The sequence below is a fragment of the Schistocerca gregaria genome, chromosome X (genome assembly GCF_023897955.1).
Source record: "Schistocerca gregaria isolate iqSchGreg1 chromosome X, iqSchGreg1.2, whole genome shotgun sequence".
NCBI classification, from domain to species: domain Eukaryota; kingdom Metazoa; phylum Arthropoda; class Insecta; order Orthoptera; family Acrididae; genus Schistocerca; species Schistocerca gregaria.
In genome coordinates this window covers 126,948,307-126,972,654 of record NC_064931.1, presented here as the reverse complement: position 1 = coordinate 126,972,654, position 24,348 = coordinate 126,948,307, and the positions used below count along the sequence as shown (strand labels likewise).

General features: G+C 38.2%; 1 protein-coding gene across 1 annotated transcript in view; it reads right to left on the bottom strand.

The window, feature by feature from the left end:
• Positions 1–24,348, bottom strand: part of LOC126299555 (mediator of RNA polymerase II transcription subunit 16) — a 319,626-nt gene that overhangs the window by 18,069 nt on the left and 277,209 nt on the right. The window contains exons 13-14 of the mRNA XM_049991550.1: positions 23,676–23,871; positions 16,429–16,538 (exon numbers count right to left, since the gene is read on the bottom strand). Coding sequence (XP_049847507.1) covers positions 16,429–16,538; positions 23,676–23,871 — 306 coding nt within the window. The remainder of the gene's footprint in view (positions 1–16,428; positions 16,539–23,675; positions 23,872–24,348) is intronic.

Sequence of the window (24,348 nt, the reverse complement as noted above, 5' to 3'; positions counted from 1 at the left end):
GGATGAGGAAGGACATCGGTCATGCACTTTCAAAAGAAAAATCAGAGTATTTGCCTACAGCAGTTTAGGGAAAATCTAAATATAGATGGTCCATTGCAGATTTGAACTGTTGTCCTCCCGAAAGTGAGTTCAGTGTGTTAACCACTGCACCACGTCACTTTGTTGGAACTAAAGGAGTATTCACGGCATTGCAGTCAGTCATATTTTTTTCCAGTACTTCCTTCACACACTGTTCTTTATGTAGAAATGTTCCATCCTCTATCTGCATTATTTGTATCCCTAGGTATATAGCTGCATTTTCAACCACAGACATTTCAAAATTCCTTTCGCTTTCATTCAATGCATTTTCAGTATTCTCCAAGTGTTCTTAAAATAATGATTCCTTCTTCAGCATGTATTGCCATTCATAATTTTTCAGTTTCATCTTTAAATATGCACTAATCTGACTTAAACTGAATTAGTCGTTCTGTTTTTATAAAATCTGTCAGAATTTTACACAATTAGAATTGAGCATACAGAGCTTTCTTCAAAAGACTAATTTTTCCAGCCTCTTTTTATCCTTCATATATCTTCATGAAAATCTCTTTGTCATGAAAAATTTTTCTCTGCTGCTACAGCGAAAAACAATTTTAGTGAACAGATATCTACTACTAGGTTCAAAAAATCCTTGAAATCTATGTCCTTCTCTCATTGATCATCTCTGACAACCAGTCTGACCTTATACTGACAATCTCCTTTGACTTTAAAGACCCATTTGCCTGCCAAGATTTCTTTCCCTGCCTACTTTGGATTCACAAACTTACAAGTGTCATTATGTTCAAGTGATTTCTTTTCTTCTTCTAGTGCTTCCATCCAGTTTTCTTCATCCAGAGCATTAATACATTCTTCATATGAAAGTAATGCTGTTTTAAAATCATCACATTTTAAAGGTTTTTTCAGGCTGGATCTATCTCTAAAACTGCAGTTTCTTCTCTCTTTATTGAATCTTCTTCCTTCTCGGTTTTCTTATCCTCCATTTTCTTGATCTTGACTTTTCATTCACGAGAGTTTCCAGTGCAAAAATGTACGTGCATCATGTGATGGCCAGCTCAAGACCTAGGTAGGTAATGTTAACATGAGCAGGTTGTACAATGGCTACAGAACACTGTCAATCAAGGAAAATTTAGTAGTGTGAAAATGTCTAAAATGTTATGATTATGACCACTTAACCAAATTCTGAAAATTAGAGAAGCAAGTGTGTGCACATTGTAGTGAAGTTGACCACTAAAATAAAGGCTTTGCCAACACTAAATTGACACTGAAGTGCATATCTTGTATCAACAGAGGTAACAATTAAGCGGAAGTGAATGTGCCACGCACAAGGTGCTGCTGCAAAGAGAAATAGCAAAAATTGGCTACAACCAGTAACCCACTTGCAGTTAGTTCTGAAGATGAATAGCCATTGCCGGAAACCATGCAGAATGAAAGAGGAAGTAACAATAAGCACAAAAAGAAGAAACATCCTTCAAAGCACCTTTGAAATTGCTGGCATTCATTAGGGGGTGAGGAAACCAAAATGATCATACTAGGATGACACAAAAAAAAATATTAGAACAGTAAAATGTGTCATGGTACATTTTTAATGCAGGCCTAATTCGAGTGTCCTTGTTATATTCATCTCTCGTCGTTAGTAACAGAACATGTGCTACATCAAACCAGATGGCACACAAACAAAACACCCTGACATATACAACAGACACCCGGGCATGTCTGGCTGCTATGTGGAGGACCTAGGATTCGATTCCTGGTACTGCCAGGGATTTTTCCTTGGTGAGAGGACTGGAATAGTGTGCAATCAGCCTCATGCTGCCAACTGAGAAGTAGCAGCTACAATGTCAAGAAAGCCGACAATGGCTGGATGAGTGGTATGTTAACTGCATGCACCTCTGTAGTGCATCCAATGACACAATCGACAGTGAATGACACAGCAGTCAGTTGGTCCTGACTGGTCCATCAGGTCAGAATGCTGAGTTTTATATAAGAGACACTGTTGAAAATCACTAAGTTAGGCAGATTTCAATTGATCTGGTAGCTAAAGGTGGAAATGACTGGTATGGGACACAGTTTCTCAAGGGAACAACTTTTTTCTATGAAGAACAAGTACAAGGGGATGAACTCAGTACAGATGCAAATAGATGGCAGGCAAAGAGAAACTGATGGTACTCCCCTTTTGGAAACTCAAATGCTCCCTCAAGCCTTATCTAGTGCGATTTACAATAACGTAGTGGAGTCAGCGGAAGCTGTTATGCCTGATTTTCCACAATCTGCCAAGAATCTGAAACTTCCCTCAAAAGGTATTATACACTCCTGGAAATTGAAATAAGAACACCGTGAATTCATTGTCCCAGGAAGGGGGAAACTTTATTGACACATTCCTGGGGTCAGATACATCACATGATCACACTGACAGAACCACAGGCACATAGACACAGGCAACAGAGCATGCACAATGTCGGCACTAGCACAGTGTATATCCACCTTTCGCAGCAATGCAGGCTGCTATTCTCCCATGGAGACGATCGTAGAGATGCTGGATGTAGTCCTGTGGAACGGCTTGCCATGCCATTTCCACCTGGCGCCTCAGTTGGACCAGCGTTCGTGCTGGACGTGCAGACCGCGTGAGACGACGCTTCATCCAGTCCCAAACATGCTCAATGGGGGACAGATCCGGAGATCTTGCTGGCCAGGGTATTTGACTTACACCTTCTAGAGCACGTTGGGTGGCACGGGATACATGCGGACGTGCATTGTCCTGTTGGAACAGCAAGTTCCCTTGCCGGTCTAGGAATGGTAGAACGATGGGTTCGATGACGGTTTGGATGTACCGTGCACTATTCAGTGTCCCCTCGACGATCACCAGAGGTGTATGGCCAGTGTAGGAGATCGCTCCCCACACCATGATGCCGGGTGTTGGCCCTGTGTGCCTCGGTCGTATGCAGTCCTGATTGTGGCGCTAACCTGCACGGTGCCAAACACGCATACGACCATCATTGGCACCAAGGCAGAAGCGACTTCATCGCTCAAGGCGACACGTCTCCATTCGTCCCTCCATTCACGCCTGTCGCGACACCACTGGAGACGGGCTGCACGATGTTGGGGCGTGAGCGGAAGACGGCCTAACGGTGTGCGGGACCGTAGCCCAGCTTCATGGAGACGGTTGCGAATGGTCCTCGCCGATACCCCAGGAGCAACAGTGTCCCTAATTTGCTGGGAAGTGGCGTTGCGGTCCACTACGGCACTGCGTAGGATCCTACGGTCTTGGCGTGCATCCGTGCGTCGCTGCGGTCCGGTCCCAGGTCGACGGGCACGTGCACCTTCCGCTGACCACTGGCGACAACATCGATGTACTGTGGAGACCTCACGCCCCACGTGTTGAGCAATTGGGCAGTACGTCCACCTGGCCTCCCGCATGCCCACTATACGCCCTCGCTCAAAGTCCGTCAACTGCACATACGGTTCACGTCCACGCTGTCGCAGCATGCTACCAGTGTTAAAGACTGCGATGGAGCTCCGTATGCCACGGCAAACTGGCTGACACTGACGGCGGCGGTGCACAAATGCTGCGCAGCTAGCGCCATTCGACGGCCAACACCGCAGTTCCTGGTGTGTCCGCTGTGCCGTGCGTGTGATCATTGCTTGTACAGCCCTCTCGCAGTGTCCGGAGCAAGTATGGTGGGTTTGACACACCGGTGTCAATGTGTTCTTTTTTCCATTTCCAGGAGTGTATAAGCTCTAGAACTGGAAGATATGCATAAAAAATCTTGAAAACAGTCTTTATCTAAATATACTAGAGGACTTTAAAAAAACTCAAAGTAGCCTTGTGCTACATTATTTGCATGGCATACTGAAAAGATGGCTCAGTGGTCTTTCTGACTCCTGAAGTGACTGACCAAATTCAGTTAAAAGTGTGTAATCTGCCAACGACCAGAAACAAACTGACAAAGACTTAGTCAAAGCTCATGGTTGGATCTATTTTGATTTCTGCAAATATTACAAATAAAAGCTAACCACTGTATGAGAGTAATGACTGAAATACATAAACTAATAGAAGATTGGGAGATAGACATTGTATGCATTCACGAGTCATACATGAATCATAGTCAGAGTCCTCAGTTCTAGATCATGTGATGACAACTTTAGGTAACCCAAATGCAAAAGCAGCAATAGTACCTTTCCAGAAATTTGATCAAGTAACAGAAGTATGCCAATTTTGTGACACACACACTGCATCTGTACCTCTAAAGTCCTCAACCAATACACTAACACTAATGAACATTTACATGAAATATTCATACAGCACTGAAACCTACATCAATAGGTTGAAAGACAAGGGTCATTAAGCTTGGCACTCATCACATAAATAAAATGGGGTGACAGATGCTAAGACAAAATTCATTCTGTGGCATAGTCATAACTGATGAGTATAGCATGCAACTGAAGGACGCAACTGACAAATTGAACCTCCATGTGCTGTACAGGACAGGCTGTCCGGCAACATATGAAAACAGTGCTGGTACCACAACCAATATTGATGTCATCATGGCAAATCACTCTGCAGCTAACAAAATCGACTCTTGGAGAATCTTTCAGCATGCTACTGGAAACAACCAAGCTGTGATTATGATAGATTTGTTGCATGCTGGTTTACATTGAAATACTGTAGGGCAGGAATACATTCACCTTTAATGAAATTTTGAAAAATGCCAACAGTGAAAAACTACAAACAGAAATTGATCATCAAATACCAGGATATGCTAACCGCAGTGTAGACTACATGGCAAAGACACTTCCAACTGTCATACAAAATGCACAGAATGTCGCCATTCCAGTACAGAAAACAGCTAGACATAGTGGTACACCTTAGAACGCAGAGTTCACAAATTTGAAAAAAGAATGTGTACAACTGTAAAAATTTTATGAAAGAGCTTTGGACACAAGGAAAGAGAGGTTAGACTATTGTTGCATGGCACAGAGAAAACTGAATGCAAAGCTCTAATAGATGACATGAAGAAATTGCAATGGGAACAATACATTTAAGACAAATACTAATATATGCATGGGGTACTCCTTATAGAATAGTGACAGAGAAAGCAAACACACTATCTGTTGTATCTACACAACTGGCCATTAAAATTGCTACACCAAGAAGAAATGATGATAAATGGGCATTCATTGGACATATATATTATACTAGAACTGACATGTGATTAAATTTTCACGTAATTTGGGTGCATAGATCCTGAGAAATCAGTACCCAGAACAACCACCTCTGGCCGTAATAACGCCTGGGCATTGAGTCAAACAGAGCTTGGATGGCGTGCACAGGTACAGCTGCCCATGCCGCTTCAACACGATACCACAGTTCATCATGAGCAGTGACTGGCGCATTGTGACGAGCCAGTTGCTCAGCCACCATTGACCAGACATTTTCAAATGGTGAGAGATCTGGAGAATATGCTGGCCAGGGCAGCAGTCGAACATTTTCCATATCCAGAAAGGCCCGTAAAGGACCTGCAACATGTGGTCGTGCATTATCCTGCTGAAATGTAGGGTTTGGCAGGGATCGAATGAAGGGTAGAGCCACGGGTCGTAACACATCTGAAATGTAAAATCCACTGTTCAAAGTGCTGTCAATGTGAACAAGAGGTGACCAAGATGTGCAACTAATGGAACCCCATACCATCACACCGGATGATACGCCAGTATGGTGATGACGAATACACGCTTCCAATGTGCGTTACCGTGATGTTGCCAAACATGGATGCGACCATCATGATGCTGCAAACAGAACCTGGATTCATTCGAAAAAATGACGTTTTGCCATTCGCGCACACAAGTTTGTCGTTGAGCACACCAATGCAAACGCTCCTGTCTGTGATGCAGCGTCAAGGGTAACCGTAGCCACGGTCTCCGAGCTGATAGTCGAACTGTTAGTGCAGATGGTTGTTGTCTTGCAAATGTCCCCATCTGTTGACTCAGGGATAGAGACGTGGCTGCACGATCTGTTACAGCCATGCGGATAAGATGCCTGTCATCTCGACTGTTAGTGATACGAGGCCGTTGGGATCCAGCACGGCGTTCCGTATTACCCTCCTGAACCCACCAATTCCATATTCTGCTAACAGTCATTGGATCCCAACTAATGCGAGCAGCAATGTCGCGATACGATAAACCGCAATTGCGATAGGCTACAATCCGATCTTTATCAAAGTCAGAAATGTGATGGTACGCATTTCTCCTCCTTACACGAGGCATAACAATGTTTCACCAGGCAACGCCGGTCAACTGCTGTTTGTGTATGAGAAATCGGTTGAAAACTTTCCTCACGTCAGCAAGTTATAGGCGTCGCCACTGGAGCCAACCTTGTGTGAATGCTCTGAAAAGCTGATCATTTGCATATCACAGCATCTTATTCCTGTCGGTTAAATTTTGCATCTGTAGCACGTCATCTTTGTGGTGCAGCAATTTTAATGGCCAGTAGTGTATGTCGCATATACAGGGCGGGAGGTAAATGGTCTCCATAGGGATGTATATGTGGACCAATTTCCTGGGACTTCACCCTTGAGCCATTGCTAGTAACCCTGAATAAAAACATTTAAGTGCCAGGAGTAATAACCTATGCTGATGACATACTGGTTGTAGTAGTACTGGACTCAAGAGCCATGCTGGAAAGAAAAGTGTGTGATGTGCTTCATCGAATGCAGAAGTGATGCCCAGATAATAAATTAGAAATTACAACAAATAAGAGCACCTACCTGCTTCTCAAAGACTGCCTCTCCCACTTGTAGAACTGTACTCTAAGAAATGGGAGAGCTGCAGATCACTTGGAGGAGAAGTGTAACTTTCTCAAACATACCTCTCAAATGTGCCACAAAGCTACTGAAGTTATGCACAAATTGGCAAGACTGGGAATCACTGACTTTAGGATCCCATTCTATTATGATGCAATCTTCACTGCTATTACACGATATGAAACCAATACCTGCACACGCAAACAGTGATACAATCAATACAAGTCAATCCTGACGCATACACAGAGAAGTGTGCTGCTGAAGCTCACACGACCCTTTGGGACAACACTGATGAAGGCATAGATATCGCTGTCAGATGTATAAGGTCTCTCTACTGGCTTCACAAAGGGAATTTCCCCAATGTGAGTGAAACAATGGGTCTCGAAACTGCAATCGAACAAGAGCTAAAACTATGGAGAGAGCATGAGTGGCAAAGATACTGGACAATATCACAACAGGTGCAGAGTATAAAGCATATTTACAAACATCAAAGAGAGGATGCTTATGAGTCACACATAAGGAGAAAAACAATGAAAATGAGACAGATAGAAAAAAGTGAGTAAACTGTTTATTGTTTCACAAGTAATCACCATAACTGTTAATACATTTATCTCACTATGAGGCCAGATGGTCAAGATTTCATGGAAAAATGTTTATTGTTGCCTACAGATCCATGATTGTACCAAAGTGTGAGACCTCTTCCTCCAAAGCAAATCAATGGCCACAAATGTCTCTCTTCAGAGCTCCAAAAATATAGAAAGCGCATGGGGGGCAGATCATGACTGTATGGAGGATGTATAAGGTCTTCCCAATGACATTTCAGCAGAGTACGCAAAACAACCTTGACAACATAAAGAAATATTGTAGTCTAGCACAGTTCCTTTTATTTCACACCAATCCTTAGACTCACAGTTGGAGTACTCACCACCTTTATCACATCTTATTTCTGACTCTTTCAAAGTGAACTGATTTTCAGCAGCCTGTGACATATATCTTAACAAATAGGTTATACAAAAATGAGTGAAATCATCTAATACACTCATGTAGTACCTACATCCATTAAATGTTGGGAAATCAATCTCTCCACACAGATCAGTATTTATTATTTCAAGTGTTCTTGTAGCTCTTTCTCTCACAATAGAAAATGGTTTTATTGTCAGTTTTACTCTCACACTAGTTTCACACAATGTTTCTGCTGCACATAAATTATTAAAAAAAAAATTCTTTACGAAAGAAAGTTTTCATTGGGCAAAAACGTGCTGTAAGGATAATATGTGATGCTAACTCACGATCTTAGTGTAGACGTCTGTTTAAGGAGTTGGGCATTCTGACTTCTGCTTTAAAATACAGTTATTCTCTCATGAAGTTTGTTGCAAATAATCCACTACAGTTAAAAAGGGACAAAGATGTACATAATTACAACACCAGAAGGAAAAATTAAATTCATTACTCCACAATAAGGAGTAGTCAGAACGAGAAGGGGTGCACAATGAAGCAACAAAAAGTTTTTATCACTTGCGTAGTGATATAAAATGTCTGTCAGACAACAAAGTAAAATTTGAAAACAAACTAAGAAAGTTTCTCCCTGACAATTCCACCTATTCTGTAGAAGAATTTCTATTACTTCAATGTTGGTTGGTTGGTTTGGGGAAGGGGACCAGACAGCGAGGTCATCGGTCTCATCGGTTTAGGAAAGAACGGGGAAGGAAGTCGGCCGTGCCCTTTGAAAGGAACCATCCTGGCATTTGCCTGGAGCAATTTAGGGAAATCACGGAAAACCTAAATCAGGATGGCCGGACGCGAGATTGAACCGTCGTCCTCCCGAAAGCAAGTCCAGTGTCTAACCACTGCGCCACCTCCCTCGTTATATTACTCCAATGTGTAAAGGGTTATGTGTAGGACTTACTAACTCACAACATATGCATATCTTTTTTTTTCTTTTTTGGAAAAAAGCCGCATTTAGAAATGTTCAGAATGAACCATATGTACAAATTAATTTGAGATGTGAATGTAAAATGACTCATTCCACATCATTATGATCTATCATGAAAAAGGATCCATAGGCAATGTGCGAACTAACTAACAAATTAATTAGGAGCTCCACTGCACAGTTTTTTGCTCACTGAAGTATAGCTTGTGTGTGGATGACTTAGCTTCTTATGTCATTCTTGCTTTTCTTCCTCTGTCAGTAATGATTGCCTTCCTGGTTTGTCACTTTATAGAACCAATTTCTTGATTTTGGTCCTTCTAAAATAAGCATTTTACCTTTATAAATTTGAAAATAATATTCACTGAAGACAACGGTGTAATCTTTTGCAGAGCTAGCATTCACAGACATCAGATTTTGGCTAAGTTCAGGAACATGCAAATCCCCTTCAGAATACAGTTTTAATCTGCTGTTCCTACTCTCTTAGTTGACCCACCATGTTTGGCAACTTTCACAACACCACCCTTGTCTTTCACGTGTTAACTTGGCCGCATAATTACAAATATATCATCAACATGCACTTTCAATAACCATGAACATTTATTCCTTCTGGTTAGCGTCTTCAGAAATATATTTTTGTTGCATTCATATGAAATACTTGCAGTGTTCTCTTCCTTTCTTCTTCTTCAATGTCTTCTTTCTTGTTCTTTTCAATGACTTCTCTCTTCTTCTCTTCAACAACATATCCCTCCTTGTTTTCTTGAGTGATTTCCTCTTTTCTGTCGCATGGCATAGCTGCACGGTCTAGGGCACCTTGCCACGGTTTTTGCAGCTGCCCCCATCGGAGGTTTGAATCCTCCACCGTGTTCACTTTATTTGAATATCGTAAAACACACACTGATTAAACTACGTGATTTTTATTAACTTTTTCGTATATATAGACCACACATAAAGACAACATTCTTATTACCCCACAGATAACTCACATTTAGTGTTTAGCCATCATTGCCAGACTTTGACATACAGCAAACACTGTGTTTTACCAACTTTTCAACACTTATGTTTTGGTTGTACTTCCTTGCACGCACTATATGATAGTTATGCTCTCTCATACCCATTACGGCAAGCACAGCAAGATCTAGCAGGCCTGCAGTAGATGCTAAGAAGCAGACCATCCATTCACCTGAGGCAATTTCAAACACTTTCAATGATCAAAAACAACATCACTGATAACCAAATGTACAGCTTTCTTTGGAGAAAGGCAATACAACACATAGCTGTAAAATGCATGCTACAACATTGACAGTTTTCAGGAGATGGAAACTACATCAGCACACAGTTATACAAGGTTAGCACACTGGACTCTCATTCGGGAGGACAGTTCAAACCTGCCATTATTTCCCTAAATCGCTTCAAACAAATGCCAGGATGGTTCCTTTGAAAGGGGATGGCCGACTTCCTTCCCCATCCTTCTCAATCTTAAAATTTTCAAATTTTTTGATTTAAATTATGTCTTAGAGCACAATGATCTTGTAAACTCCACCTACAGGCCCTGACAGGCCAACCAGTACGAACCAACCACTGTGCCTTCCCTTGCCAACAGTGTCAATGGTTGCCATATGGAGCAACATGGCTTCAGGACATCGCTCAACCGACTGTTGTTAGTTTTCATGTCCTGCAGCCACTACTACTCAGTAAAGTTGCTTCTCAACTGGCATCATGAGGGTCCTCCAATCTTGATGTAAATCAAATCTACACAGACAAATATTGCCACACATTGCTGTTTGTTAGCACACTGTTGCCAGTTAAATGATTGATTTTGAAATGGGCACTGGTTAAAATATTTCAAAAGTGAAAGTTGGCTTGCCCAGAATATTGTGATTTAAAAAGTGATTTTGTTTATGTCATTACAGCTCAACTTTTCCTGATTGTTATGGTATCATTAAACATTTAGAGAGATTCAATAGCGCATGCAGAGGGGTCAAGACGTTTAACTACAGATCAAATTACAGTTCTCTTGAACATGACACCAAAGTATTAGAGATTATCTCCCTTTTTACCTTTAGATGAATATCTGAGTACAGGTTACCCACATAAGCAATGCCATGACACCACATGTTGAAATTAATAGTTTCAATATAACACCTGTTGATAAGGAAATCACCTGACATCAATGTCATTCACTTAAATTTGACATAACACAGCTTATCCTGTAAGTGGTAATGAGTTCAAAAAATTTGAAGACTATGCCAAGTACCTGAAGAATATTACATGATAATTCAAAATCTTGGCTGTTATTTGAAAAGATATGGTATCCAAGGAGGGAACCACTCACCAATAAATGAAAAGTTTAGCTGCAGATAAGGAGATATTTGAAATGTCTCAACACATTAGCTCTTCTTTTGACAAACTAGCATTCTTCAGAGCACACATACATATGCCAATGTGTCCAATACCTTCACTGCTCAAAGCTTCCTCTATAAGGTGAATGTTTGTCTTACCTTATACTATTGTTTGACAATTGCATACGATTCAAAACTTGGAATCTAGACAGACATTCATCCACACGTATGTGGAATACTGTCTAAAATTATTCTGAATGTCTCTCACTTTCAGATCTTGGGCATACCAAATGAGCTGGTACGCACTTACCTTTCCAGGAACCACATCATTATCACGGACAAAAAATTCTGTAGCTAATTACAAAGTTTAAGAACATTAGTATGAGATCAGGATAAATTACTGTGAAATTACATATAGGGGTTGGACAAAAATACAAAAACACAACACATTACCATGCCTGATACAATGTAGGAAACCTGATGGCATTCAACACAGACTACAGTTGTCTCAGAATAGATAAAAACACAGGTTCTGTATGGTTTTCAAGGGAATCTTATACCATTCTTCCAGCAAAATAGTGGCAAGTTCAGGTAATGATGACAGAGGTGGATATCGATTATGCAGGGTTCTCTCCAATGTAAACCACAAATCTCCATAATATTGAGAGGTGGTGACTATAATGGTCAGGGGATATGCAACAAACAGGTTATGGACTATGCAAACTGTGTGAACAGGGCCCTGTCTCCTTGGAACACAGCATCACCATTGGGGAACAAACAAGGTACATTGGAATCCAGTTGATCAGCCAAAATGGTCACATAATTCTTGGCAGTAAAATGATGTTGCAGAGTAATGACCACTGTGGAATAACACAATATGGATACCCAAATCATCTCTGAACCACTGTCATGTTTCACACTTGGGATGTAAACTCAGCCATTAGTTGAAAATATTGTGAAACAACACCCATCTGACCAAATGATTCTTCCAGTGCTCCATAGTCCAAATTTTATGGCTTGAGCATAACTTTTTCCTGTCACCAACATTCACATCACTGGTGAGTTGTTTTGGAATTCCAGCACACCTTCAATTCCAAGCTTATGGAACTCCCCTCAAGTTTTTTGGTGCTGACAGGGTTCACAAGTGCAATACTCAGTTCTGCAGTGATTTTTGCAGCTGTCATCCTCTTACTTGTTGTCACAATCCTTTTCAATGACCATTCATCGCACTCACTCAAACACACTTTCTTCCGTGGTATTTTTCTGCTTTTTATATGCACTAGGAACCTTCAATACTGCACCTCTTGAAACATCCAGCATTTCAGCTCCCTTGGTTGCAGAAGCAACCACCATACAAGCATCAACAATTTTCCCACATTTGAATTCAATTAACCCCAACATGATGCACTGGCAATATACAGAACACTGTTCTGACCATGACTGACACTTGTAGCATGTTGTGGACATCACACATGAGCCACTCATGGTCAAATACAACAGCAAAAGCTGCAGTCTTGGCTAAAAACTGCAATTATGTACAAGCATGCAATTCCCACAGTGCTTCCATGTTTTTGTCCAACCCCTGTATATTTTAGACACAGAATAGCTTCATGGCCAGGCAGTGCATCAGTTTTACTGAATTACCAGTAGCATTGATCACAAATGTTACATGGTAAGACTTTATGGAACAACAACACAAAGGATAACACATGTTGGATTCAGTCACCATCAAATACTTATACAGTAAGTGTCATTCTTCTCTCATGCTATTTAACAAATGAATGGAAAAGAGAGATGATGGTGCCATGCACATTCTGTCTTACACCTCAAAGCAAGTCACAATGCATTCCAGCAGGGGCAGATGTATTGATTTTGAAGTAACAAGAACAAATGCAAAATCAAACACTAACAAAGGAGCCCACTGGAAAATCAGTCTGTTTCAAAAAGAAAAGGAAATACAAAAATCTTTACAGGAGATTTTTTTAAAGGTTTTGTTTCAGTGGCTAGAATAATGTTATTGTAGTTATGTGCAGAGTTATCAAAATATAATACTAAGTATATTAATTTTGTCAGTTTTTTTATCACTGAAAATTACATGACAATAAATCATCACCTAATAAATCGTGTAACGGTGATTCATTGCATACCAAATGTCTAATGGTTGTGTGTGGTACAGCAAATAACAAGCATGTTATACAGTTTCCTTTGAGCAATCAGGACATGGAGCTTGTTCTTCTCTCAACAGTAGTTCATCTCTTCTGCTCTGCCTTTAAGTATTATTAGTAAGCATCCCTAGCAATACCACAATGTGATGAAAAAAATGTTTCTACATAGTTCTTTACAGTCTAATGTTCATCGTGAAAGTAAGTGGTACAAGGGACATTCAATAATTAGCAACACTTTTTTTTCTCAACCTGTTTCAATTCAAAAAATGCACAATTTGTTGTGAAACATCATGGAATAGTCCCATTTCAGCCCCTATAGTTTCACGAAGTTATGATAGATGGCGGCACTGTACATAGCCTTCAGACTGGTACCCGCAACAGAAATGCATTGAATTTCTTTTGGCAAAAAACCAGAGCATCAAAGATAATCACAGGCAATTGCAGAATGTCTACAGAGACCTGGCAATGAACAAAAGCCGGGTGAGTCGCTGGATAAGTCACCTGTCATCATCACAATGTCATGCAAACCCATCTGATCTCCCACATGCCTGCTGGCTGCCCACAGTTATAACTCCTGCAATGTTGGAACATGTGGTCACTCACTCAAGGTGAACAACAGTTTGGGTACTCAAAGTTGTGTGCCTGATGGGTTTCTCACTGCCTACCAGAAGACCACGAAGAGCAGCAAAGGACAATCTATGTGGAATTTCTTGCACGTAACAAGGCTGAGCAAGACAATTTTTCGGCGGCAACGAAACATGGGTTCATTACTTTGAATCTGAAACAAAATGGCAATCCACGAGGTGGCACCACACCACCTCAACTCCAAAGAAAAAGTTCAAAGCCACACCCTCAGCTAGTAGAGTTATGACAAAAATCTTATGGGACTCTGAAGGGTCATTCTGTATGATGTCCTCCCTCACAGTGCAACAGTCAACTCTGAAATGTATGTGCCATCCCCAGGAAACTGAAGAAACAACTTCAGCATATTCGTCACCACAAAAAATGCAAATAAATGTCTTCTTTTCCATGACAACGTAAGGCCTCACGCAATTCTGTGTAGCCTCTCACAAAACTTCATTGGACTCTTCTTCCTCATCCACCTCGCAGTTCAGATCTCATACCTTCCGACTTACATATGTTTGGCCTAATGAAGGATGCACTCCATGGGAAGTAGTATGTGGATGATGAGGAGCTTATTGATGTAGCAAGACTAGTAGAGTTGCACCATGTGGGCATACAGGCCCTCCCAGGTATGTGGCATAAAGCTGTCCCATTCAATGGATATTATATTGAAAAATATGTTTTTGAAGCCAATGGAGTCAGGAATAATATGGTGTATTGGACTCCTAAATAAAACTAACTTGCTCTCAGAAAAAAGGTGTGTTGCATTACTTATTGAATGCCTCTCGTAATATAGCCTACATTTCATTTAGTCTAAACATATAAAAATCTTTGAATACCACTTACAAATGATTCTACACTGAGATACATACATGAAAGCAAGTTAAAATTATTATAAGTTGATACAATTACAGTTCAGAAACAAAAGAATATTTTAGAACAAAACTTTTTGTTAATGTCATGACTCCCTTTTCCACTGGGCCCCTCAAATGTGAAAAGTCAGTAGTCCACAAACCAGATTAAATCATTTCTAGCCTGCTACACAATTAATGCCATTGGCCAAAGCAAGCTGTACTCCAATATGCAACTAAAAATTTCATGCAACTGCTTCACTGATACATGCCAACACACTGCACAAATACTGCAGTTATCAGATAGATAAACACAAAAAAGACAGGATGTGCTTTTTGTTTACATAGAAGAGACAAGCTTCAATAACTTCATAACAGCTTATTTGACAAAGTAAGTAACTTACTCAGAGTCAGTCCGACTCCCTATTACTAACTTGATATGGCAGCTGAGATAAAATATTTCAATATGAGCAATTCATCCTCTTCAACATTGCTGTTGTTTCCAGTAACACAAAACTTTATGTGAAACAGTTCTCACATGCCCACAGAAATTGTTCCTCAACCTAATAAATCACAACGATAAAGGAATAATATGCTGTAGGTGCCTGCTGCAAGCACAATATATACCAATAACTCTTGAAATTACCATGGATTTGTGAATATCTACAACAAACAAATGAAGAAACTCACATAATCCCATGTTATATCAATACACAGAAATACTTCCTGATATTTAAAACACCTAAACCCATTAATTTACTTATACACTCTGTGTCTACCAAATGCAACAAAAAGATATTTCTGCAGTTTTTCAAATAAGATAGAACACCTCGAATGCTTGTGATAATGACTTTCAGTTAAGCTGTATTGGTACAGTATATGGACAAAATGAACTCTGTTACCTGCTTTTGACGCCAACATAACAAATTTTCAAAAAAATTGCCCTTGCATATTGCATACTTTTATTCTGTTGTCTATCTTTTGACCACACAGTAAGTATTTTGTTTTAAGGGGTAACAATTCTTATTACTGAAATGGTAAGGAATCATTTTAAAGGTCACCAGAGACATGAGCATTACTATTAAAATTAAATAAAGTCCACTAATTCCATGGCTATAATATCATGAGAACACACAATGGAATACAATAACTCAACAAGAAAACTGCATTACTATATAAGTTACAGTAACTGTCAAACAAATAATTTCCTCTTTCTAACTATTTAGTTCAATCATGATGAATGCTCAGCAACAGCTGTCTCTCTTTTAGTACCTGAATCAATTCCTCCCACATATCACCTAGCATCACACTACAGAAAGGCTCAAAAATATGGAACTGATGCAATGATACAATAAAAGAAACCTAAATTCTGTTTCTTGGACATGAAAAATTACTTCACAGACATGCATTGAAGAGAGTTAATGTAAATTACTACACTATATGTAATACTATAAATAATATACTGTTAGTCTCAACAATGATAAGTTGAATTTTTTTTAAATTTAAAATGCTAAGTTATTTTATCAAGATGTAAAAGGTCTCATTGGGACAAAGCAAATAGTACATTTGTAGTTCACTAATGCAGATGATGATTAGCACCTATTTCTGCAAGACTATGACCAAAATTCAAACAAATCATTCACAAGCGTTTTCAATTTTAGTAAAAGCTGTAATGTCTTTCCTACTAACCTGTATGGGTAAAGACTGACAGAAAAACAATGGTGATGTGATGGCTATAAGCTTCTGTGGAGAGTTCAGTGGAGGGATCATTACTTGACTGGGCAACAGGCAGCAGTCATCTGAAACAAAATCGCACACATTGAAACTCAGAGGACAGCGCATGTTAATGATTAGTGCACAACTGTGGGTTGCTTACAAGAAGTAAGGAAGAAAGATTAGGGAGCAGGATCCTGTCGTAGCAAGGTCAATAGCTGTGGAGCAGCAAGTCTTACTGGACTATGATTGGGGATGGAAATAAGCCACATCTCTTTTTCTCCCACAGGAGCCATCTACATGGAAGTTTAGGGGTTGAAGTCATATCATCAATGTTGTAATTAGATGTGAATCACAAGATCTAATCAAACAAATGGAATTGTGCCCTGAGTAATTTAAGGAAACAACATAAAATCTACATCTGGAAGGCCAAATGAGAATATGAATCCCACTCCTCCAAAATACTCAGGAGAGTATTCTTGTGATGATGAAATGAAGGTGGAACTGATTTATAAATACACTGTTATGTCACTGAAATAATCATACATCCTGAAACAACATGTCCAAGGCAACATACATCCTGAAACAACATGTCCAAGGCAACATACAACCTGAAATAACATGTTCAAGGTGACAATAATATAGTCTTAGCCAACATGCCATTTGACTGTCATACTTCCACAGCTCTCCAGCACTCAACAATACAGCAACTCAAACCAGAATGCTGATTTTCTTTTTCAGCATTCCGTGAGTAAAAACGTGAACAGAACTGAGTGAAAGTGTTCACAGACTAATAAAATTTTGTTTTTGAGATCACTCTATCATTCACTCAAATTATGTCAGTATCATAAAAACCATGCACACCTGAAATCCCCTGAAGTGAAATCAGATGCCACCAATATACATGCTTTCAAAATCTGACAGTTATGATGCAGAGGTAGGTCAAAGATAAATAGATGATGAACATGTGAAAAGAAGGATATATGGCTCAAAAATGGAAAGAAATGGTTAAAGGGACTAGAAGAAGCAAATGGTGCAGGTGAAGAACTGAATCAACAAAGACTATTAAATCACACTATAAAAACAGTGAGAATGCTAGAAAATAGATAAACAATATGCACGAGAAGGGAGGAAATAAACAATGAAACATGGAAAAGGGTGTGGAATCTACAAGAACATGGCACAAATAAGTAGGAGTCATAAAAAAAAAAAATCAGACAACAATTGGAGAAATAACTCCAAGCTGCCACACAGCAATTATTATAAATGAAGCACATGCTGCGGAGCAAGATTTCACTGCTGAAGTTTTTCTTTGATGGTGCTGGAGGACAAAACCAGATGACTTACAAACAAAAGTACATCAACAGATAATTTTAATACATCAAAAGCTACAACAAATATGGCACCATAAACGTAAAGTACCCACATGAATTGTTAATAAAAGGATGTTTGGACAAGTTACAACGTACTTAATCTTGCAGTTTACAGCGACCGAGTGGCAGAGCAGAAGTGTATTTGACCTTCCAGTCCAACGGTGGGGCATGTTATATACAGTTTCTAAAACAGAACTCTTGTTGAAGCAAAACCTTAGTATCACAGAATGATACAATAATCAATGGAGCCTTCTTTAAAGTATCACATTCAGTATTTCTTACAGAATGTACACAGAGGTTATGTCTTAGTATTCCGCCAATGATGAGGTTTTTGCTTTTGCAAAAGCTCATATATGAGGATGATGGGGAAAGGAAATTGGCAGTGTCCTTTTCAAAGCAACCATCCTAGCATGTACCTTAAGTACGTTAAAGAAACCACACAAAAACCTAATTTTTAATGGTGAGACAGGGATATGAACTGTGTCCTCCAGAATACTAGTCCAGTGACTTACCACTGTGTCATTTCACTTGGTTTTCAGGCAGAAACAGTTTGCTGATGTCTTCGTTATAGGAATAACCTCCAGTGTCACTGACACTAAAACAGGAAAGCTTGTTTTCACTCTACTATATCTTATGGTACCATTTTATTGGGTCAGCTTCGCGTATTCCCAAAAAATAGATTTCTTTTCACAAAAGATCAGGCAGACTGAACTAAGGAGTTAGTTCAAACACTTGATGCAAGTCATTGTTCTCATGATTCAGAATTATTCCTGTGCATATATACCTACACAGTATTTATGATTAATAATATGGACTCATTCCAAAGAAAATTCAGCATTCAGTCGAACACTAAACAGATAAAAACCTTAATCTGTGATAACACTAACGTAACCAATGTACAGAAAGCATACATTACTATGGACGCTTCATTTTGGATAGTCTTCCAGCAGAACATAATACAAGTAGAAAATGCCAAATTTTCAAATCTAAATTGAAATACTTCCTCCTGTCAAACTAATTTTAATCTACACAGTAGTTACACACACACACACACACACACACACACACACACACACACACACTTGTTTTTAGTAATTTGCTGTAATGTGTTATTTACTTATTTAAACTAGCAAGAACCATTTTTTTTTAAATTTTTCATTTTTATGAACTTTTTGTGACTTAGGTATTGATTTTTTCAATGACACAGTAGCTTTGGCTCACATGGGCCCATGGAACCTTAAAAGATAAATAAACTGGGAGACTTTTGGAAAAGTGAATTATATTAGAAATAAAGAACCATTAAAGAATGCTTGTAAGATTCAGTTTTTCAGGGTACATATTTAGAAGCAATCAAATAGCTACGACTCTGAAGTTTAATGCAGAATTGCTCAATCAACGCATTACTGTAAACAAATACTTCACTATGTCCTATGCAATACAGCAAACATTCTCTCGCAAATTTACTGCACAAGCTGGAAAAGTGATTTACAATTAAAACTAAGTAAAGAATATTGAACACCCTATAAAGAGAGAACAACAGAAAGTGAGAGACATTGGTACAACTGATGTGGTAAGAGACATAACAATAAAGAATATGATCACATAAACCCATAATGTTTCAAAATGTGCCACGAATAAAGTAACAAAACATTGCATTAAAAAGTAAGATTACAATATATTCCATAATATGCCATATTAGTAGTTGTTTCAGTGATGGATACCATTAGATGTTAAGATGTGTTAATAAACACTGGGTCAATGTGATGCTGAAAAAATACATCAGCACAAGAAGTAGAATAAGAAAAACTGAACTACTGTGTTACTCCACAAATGGCATGTATTGTCTCCATGAAAACAGCAGTTAATATATTCAACATGATTCAATCTAACAAAATACAATATTTTGCAGTGCTCTGCTGTTTCATCCACAAAAATAATGAAACTCTATACCTGCAAACTTTCATTAATTTGTTCATTTTGAACACTGTTTTTTTCTTTTCCCAACAACTACTAAAATATATCTTAAGTTCACTGGTGTTTTGCAAACAAAGGTGCTACTACATAAATAATAACAACAGAAAAGTAAGCATCAATGTAACAGATTTTTTTCAACATGACAGGTTTCAAACAAAATATTGCCCACTGGTCTCATATAATGTCTTTGTTCTGTCTAATTCCAATCTAGTTCATTGCACATATTTAAGTTATCCATCTTGCTAAAGATATAATGAAAGTATAAATACACAGGAATTCCACAAAATAAACTGAATTCTAACTTGCTCAAACAAGACTGTGTTCGTTACCTTGCTGAGCTATATATTTAAGGTATTTATGTTTTTTTTATAATTATAAATGAAACACAAGCTTGTGAATTTCTGATTACATTTATTAAATTATGAAATGAGCTTCAACTAATGATATGAAGGAAATAACAAGATTGTGTGTGTCAACTGTACAATAGAGTTTGTCAAGTAAAACTTTACATAAAAAAGAAATATTTTCAGAATACAGTAGTGAATGAACCTGGCAACAGCATTTTAAGTACACATTTAATGAGGTGAAAATATATTCTGTAAATGTTGGTATTTGGTAAATAAAAACAAACTAAGTTAAAATATAATACAAACAGAATTTCCCAACTTAAATCATTCTAATGTTTAATATAGCATGTATCCCACTGATTTTGTCATAGTCTTTTTTTTTTCTTTTCAAAGCTTTTATGATTATTTTAACTCATCAACTTATCAACAAGCGGAAAGGTAGAACTTTGTTCAAAAGTAACTAAGTAAAAACACATTATGAGATAAATTCAACAAATATTATTTTGTATTGAACGTTATTTACTTACTGCATGTACTCAACATGATTAATAACAATTTCTTTTAAAAATATTACTCTAGATTCTGCATCGAGCAATGGCTCTGATTTGTCCATCACATTTCTTACAAATTAAAAACAACTTAACACTGAACTTTAGAAAGTGTATAACTCACTCCTTATTCTGGATTATTTAATTCTGTCACAGTACCAAAATGAGGAATCTCTACATGCTGGCAATCAGATAAATATTTCCCCACCCCACTGTAGTACTTCAGCATCTATTTCAGAACTGCCCATCTTCCTTCTTCACACACATGTGTGTCATTCATAACACCATGCTGTAGTGCATCACTTGGCAAATTTACATGAATTATATCACCTGTATTTCTATGACGACTTGGTTCATTCACTGTAATGAACACTTCTGAAGTCAAACTTTCAGTTTTGCGGACATCTGCTATAAAGCATTCCTCAACACTTCCTTTCTGTTCACTGTGTGGTACAGGAGCCCCTGGTGTAAAGACATCATCATCATCATCATCACCGCCACTTTTTGTTAACTTTTCAGTGTTTATTTTTCCAGTTTTCATTTCTTCTTCACCCTTTCCACTTTCATTACTAGTTCTGTTGCCACCACCACCACCACCACAACCATCACCACAAACAGTAGGCTGATCATCTGGAATATCTTTCATATTATTTCTTATATCAGCATCCTCTGAAGCAGATGAATCCATCTGAGGAATTTCACTTTTGAGGTTATTTACTTCTTTGCTTTGATTTAACTGTACAGTCTGGTCACTGTCAAGTTTCTTCACAGAGTCAGGAAAGAACTGTTCACTAGGACTGAAAGGCGTATCAACTGTCACCAGCTGCAGGTAACTGCCAAACGAATTCATTTCAGGCAAACCAACAAATGATTCCTCTCGTGAAAGGTTTGAATGTTTCTCATGGTTCTCACTGAAATTCTTATCTGGGATCACAGTATCTTTCAGGGATGTTGCATCATTATCTTTTGATTCCAAATTTTCACCAGCACTTTCAGTAACAAGTGAGGGACTGTGCCTTGAGCCAGACTTGACATCCTCTTTTATAGGTAAAACATTAGTTTGTGGTGTTTTGTCTATTAGGTCTGTAGGACTTTCAGAAAATAAATCAGCAGTCTTTTGCATGTTTTTACTACTAGAGGGAGAGGGAACACACTGAGGCTGCACTGGGATGCTGTACAATGAAATTGAAACCTGCCTGTCTCCATTACCACACCCTGACTGAGACAAATGTGGTTCATGAAATAAATTTTCATCTTTTGGCTGAACATGTGCAGTTCGTGTCTGAAAATTTGGTGCCAAATGGGAATTACTGCCTTTACAGTTTTTTAGTGGTGGTCTGAGAGATTCTTTTTTCTTACAACATTTCATGTTGAGAAGGAGTACAATAACAGCTACCCAAATGGCAAAAGCAACTACCTCATAAACCAAAAATGATGTGGCATTCCAGTCACCATGGGCAAAAGCAGTCCAAAGAAGTGGAACCAATATGAACCAATGAAAAAACGAGTACACACCACACAGAATAGGTAGCAATAACACAATCATGACGTCTTCCTTCAATTTTTCTGTTGTGTTTGACACTGAACTATCACATTTCTGTTGTGCAGAGTCCATTATAGCAGTTAAACAGCTTCACATGTCCTTCAGAATTACTATTACAAAAGTGTTATTAAATATACTTTTGACTAAATTTGATAAGCAATTGGAACAGTAGACAGAGAAAACCTTCCGTAGAACACCAAAGCACTAACTAAATGTCACCGTTACTCCTTCAAAGAGAAGTTCCTCTACAACAGGAAATACCACCTCTGTTATCACATGATGCGATATGATATGATGCGATAAAATGACCGAACTTCCTGGCAATCGTTCTAAACACTCATGCTAAGGTGTCATGACTTCTATGAGATCAACTACAATTTAAGGCCCATTTAAAAAACCTATGGCAACATAACAATAGGAATTTCATGGATATGAAAATTATACTAAACACGTATCTTTCAGGTAATTTCAACTTACTTTTGTGAATTATCTGCAAACTTTTAACTTGGCAGTAGTTCACAATTTATTTTATTAGCATTAAGGATAAAATGCCAGAGCTAATCAGTGGTCCAATTAAGAAAACTGAAATCAGCAATTTATACATACTTATTTTCACTTACTGTCAGAAATGAACACGAAAAATGAGTTTATAGGTGATAACTAATAACTAAACGATAAAATTTGGTTGCACATTATCACACGTAAAACACACAGAAATTTTAATGTGAGATTAAAATAAACTAATCATACACACAGTTTAAAAAAATGATAAAATTAGAAACAAAGGCCCACAGTATAGCCAGTTTACTGCAGAGGAAACTTCTAAGATTTTAAAGACCACAGAATCAGCACAACTGTATTCCTAAATACCAACAATAAATAAAAATAACATTTACTCTGAGACACACTTTTCTATAGCCTATATTGAGTACCATAGGATATAGAAAAGTTCCTCCATGTAATTATTGTTATGTTTCACTAAGTACCCCCACCCCTCTTGGATGAATTAATATAAATAAGAGAATAATATGTTTTTCATCACACATACTATGAACAGAAAAGAGCTTATTCCATGATGTTACATTGTCTTTGATGGCCAATCTATGAAATAATTCTACTTCCTGAAGCACAAACAATTAGGTGGCTTTCTCTTCCAATATATCTCACAAAATGCAGTTTAACCTAATGCTCCTACCTGATTTATGCATAAGCAATTCTATTTTGTTTTTTTGTAAACTTTGGCTACTTTGTAAAATGGCTAAATTGTTGCACACATTATTATTATATAAAGAAGATGTTACAGCATATGAACATAGTGAATCAGCCACACTAATGTAGACACAGTTACCTCAAACATATACTAACCACTCTGAAACAGTTTGGATACACATTTCACTTATAAAAATAATTAAGTGGTAAGGAAAAACTGCAAACTTACCTATGAGATTTTCATCAGGTTCCGTATTCTGTATCAAGCGTGACAATAATTTAAATAATAAAGCCAAAACATCAAGATTCTCCGCGCTACGTACAAAGACTGGCAGGCAACTCTGTCTCAACAGGCCCCAAATTCTAATTATCACCAGGAGTTCACGAAGTGTATTTAGTGCTTTGTAATCACGTAATAATTCATACTGCAAAGAACAACAATAATAAAGTAGAAATATGAAACATACAGCGTCATAGAAGAGAAACTAGAGATGGTATAACAGAATTTAGGTGGTTTTGCGTAACATTGGAGAGTACAGATGCCAGTAAACATTAAAGATCCTGATTATATATTCTGCCAACATAAAATTACTACTTAGAGTTCAATTACTCTAGTTTTAAGGAAAGAATTGCCTGTGGTCTTTATCCTGAAACTTTTCTCATTTTTGGCTTATTAAATTATAACAACTGCAGAAAGACAAATAAAGGTAGATGGAATTAGGCCATTATGTAAACTGAATTCTTCTGGCTGACTATATCTGACTAGTACTAGATGTTTAAAGTGTTGTTATTCTACATAAATGTATGGATAGAAGTTTCACCAGCCCTATCCACAAAATCAATCTAAAAAACCACTTTATTTCACCCCTGTCTGCTGACAACCACTGATTCAAAAGTTTGGA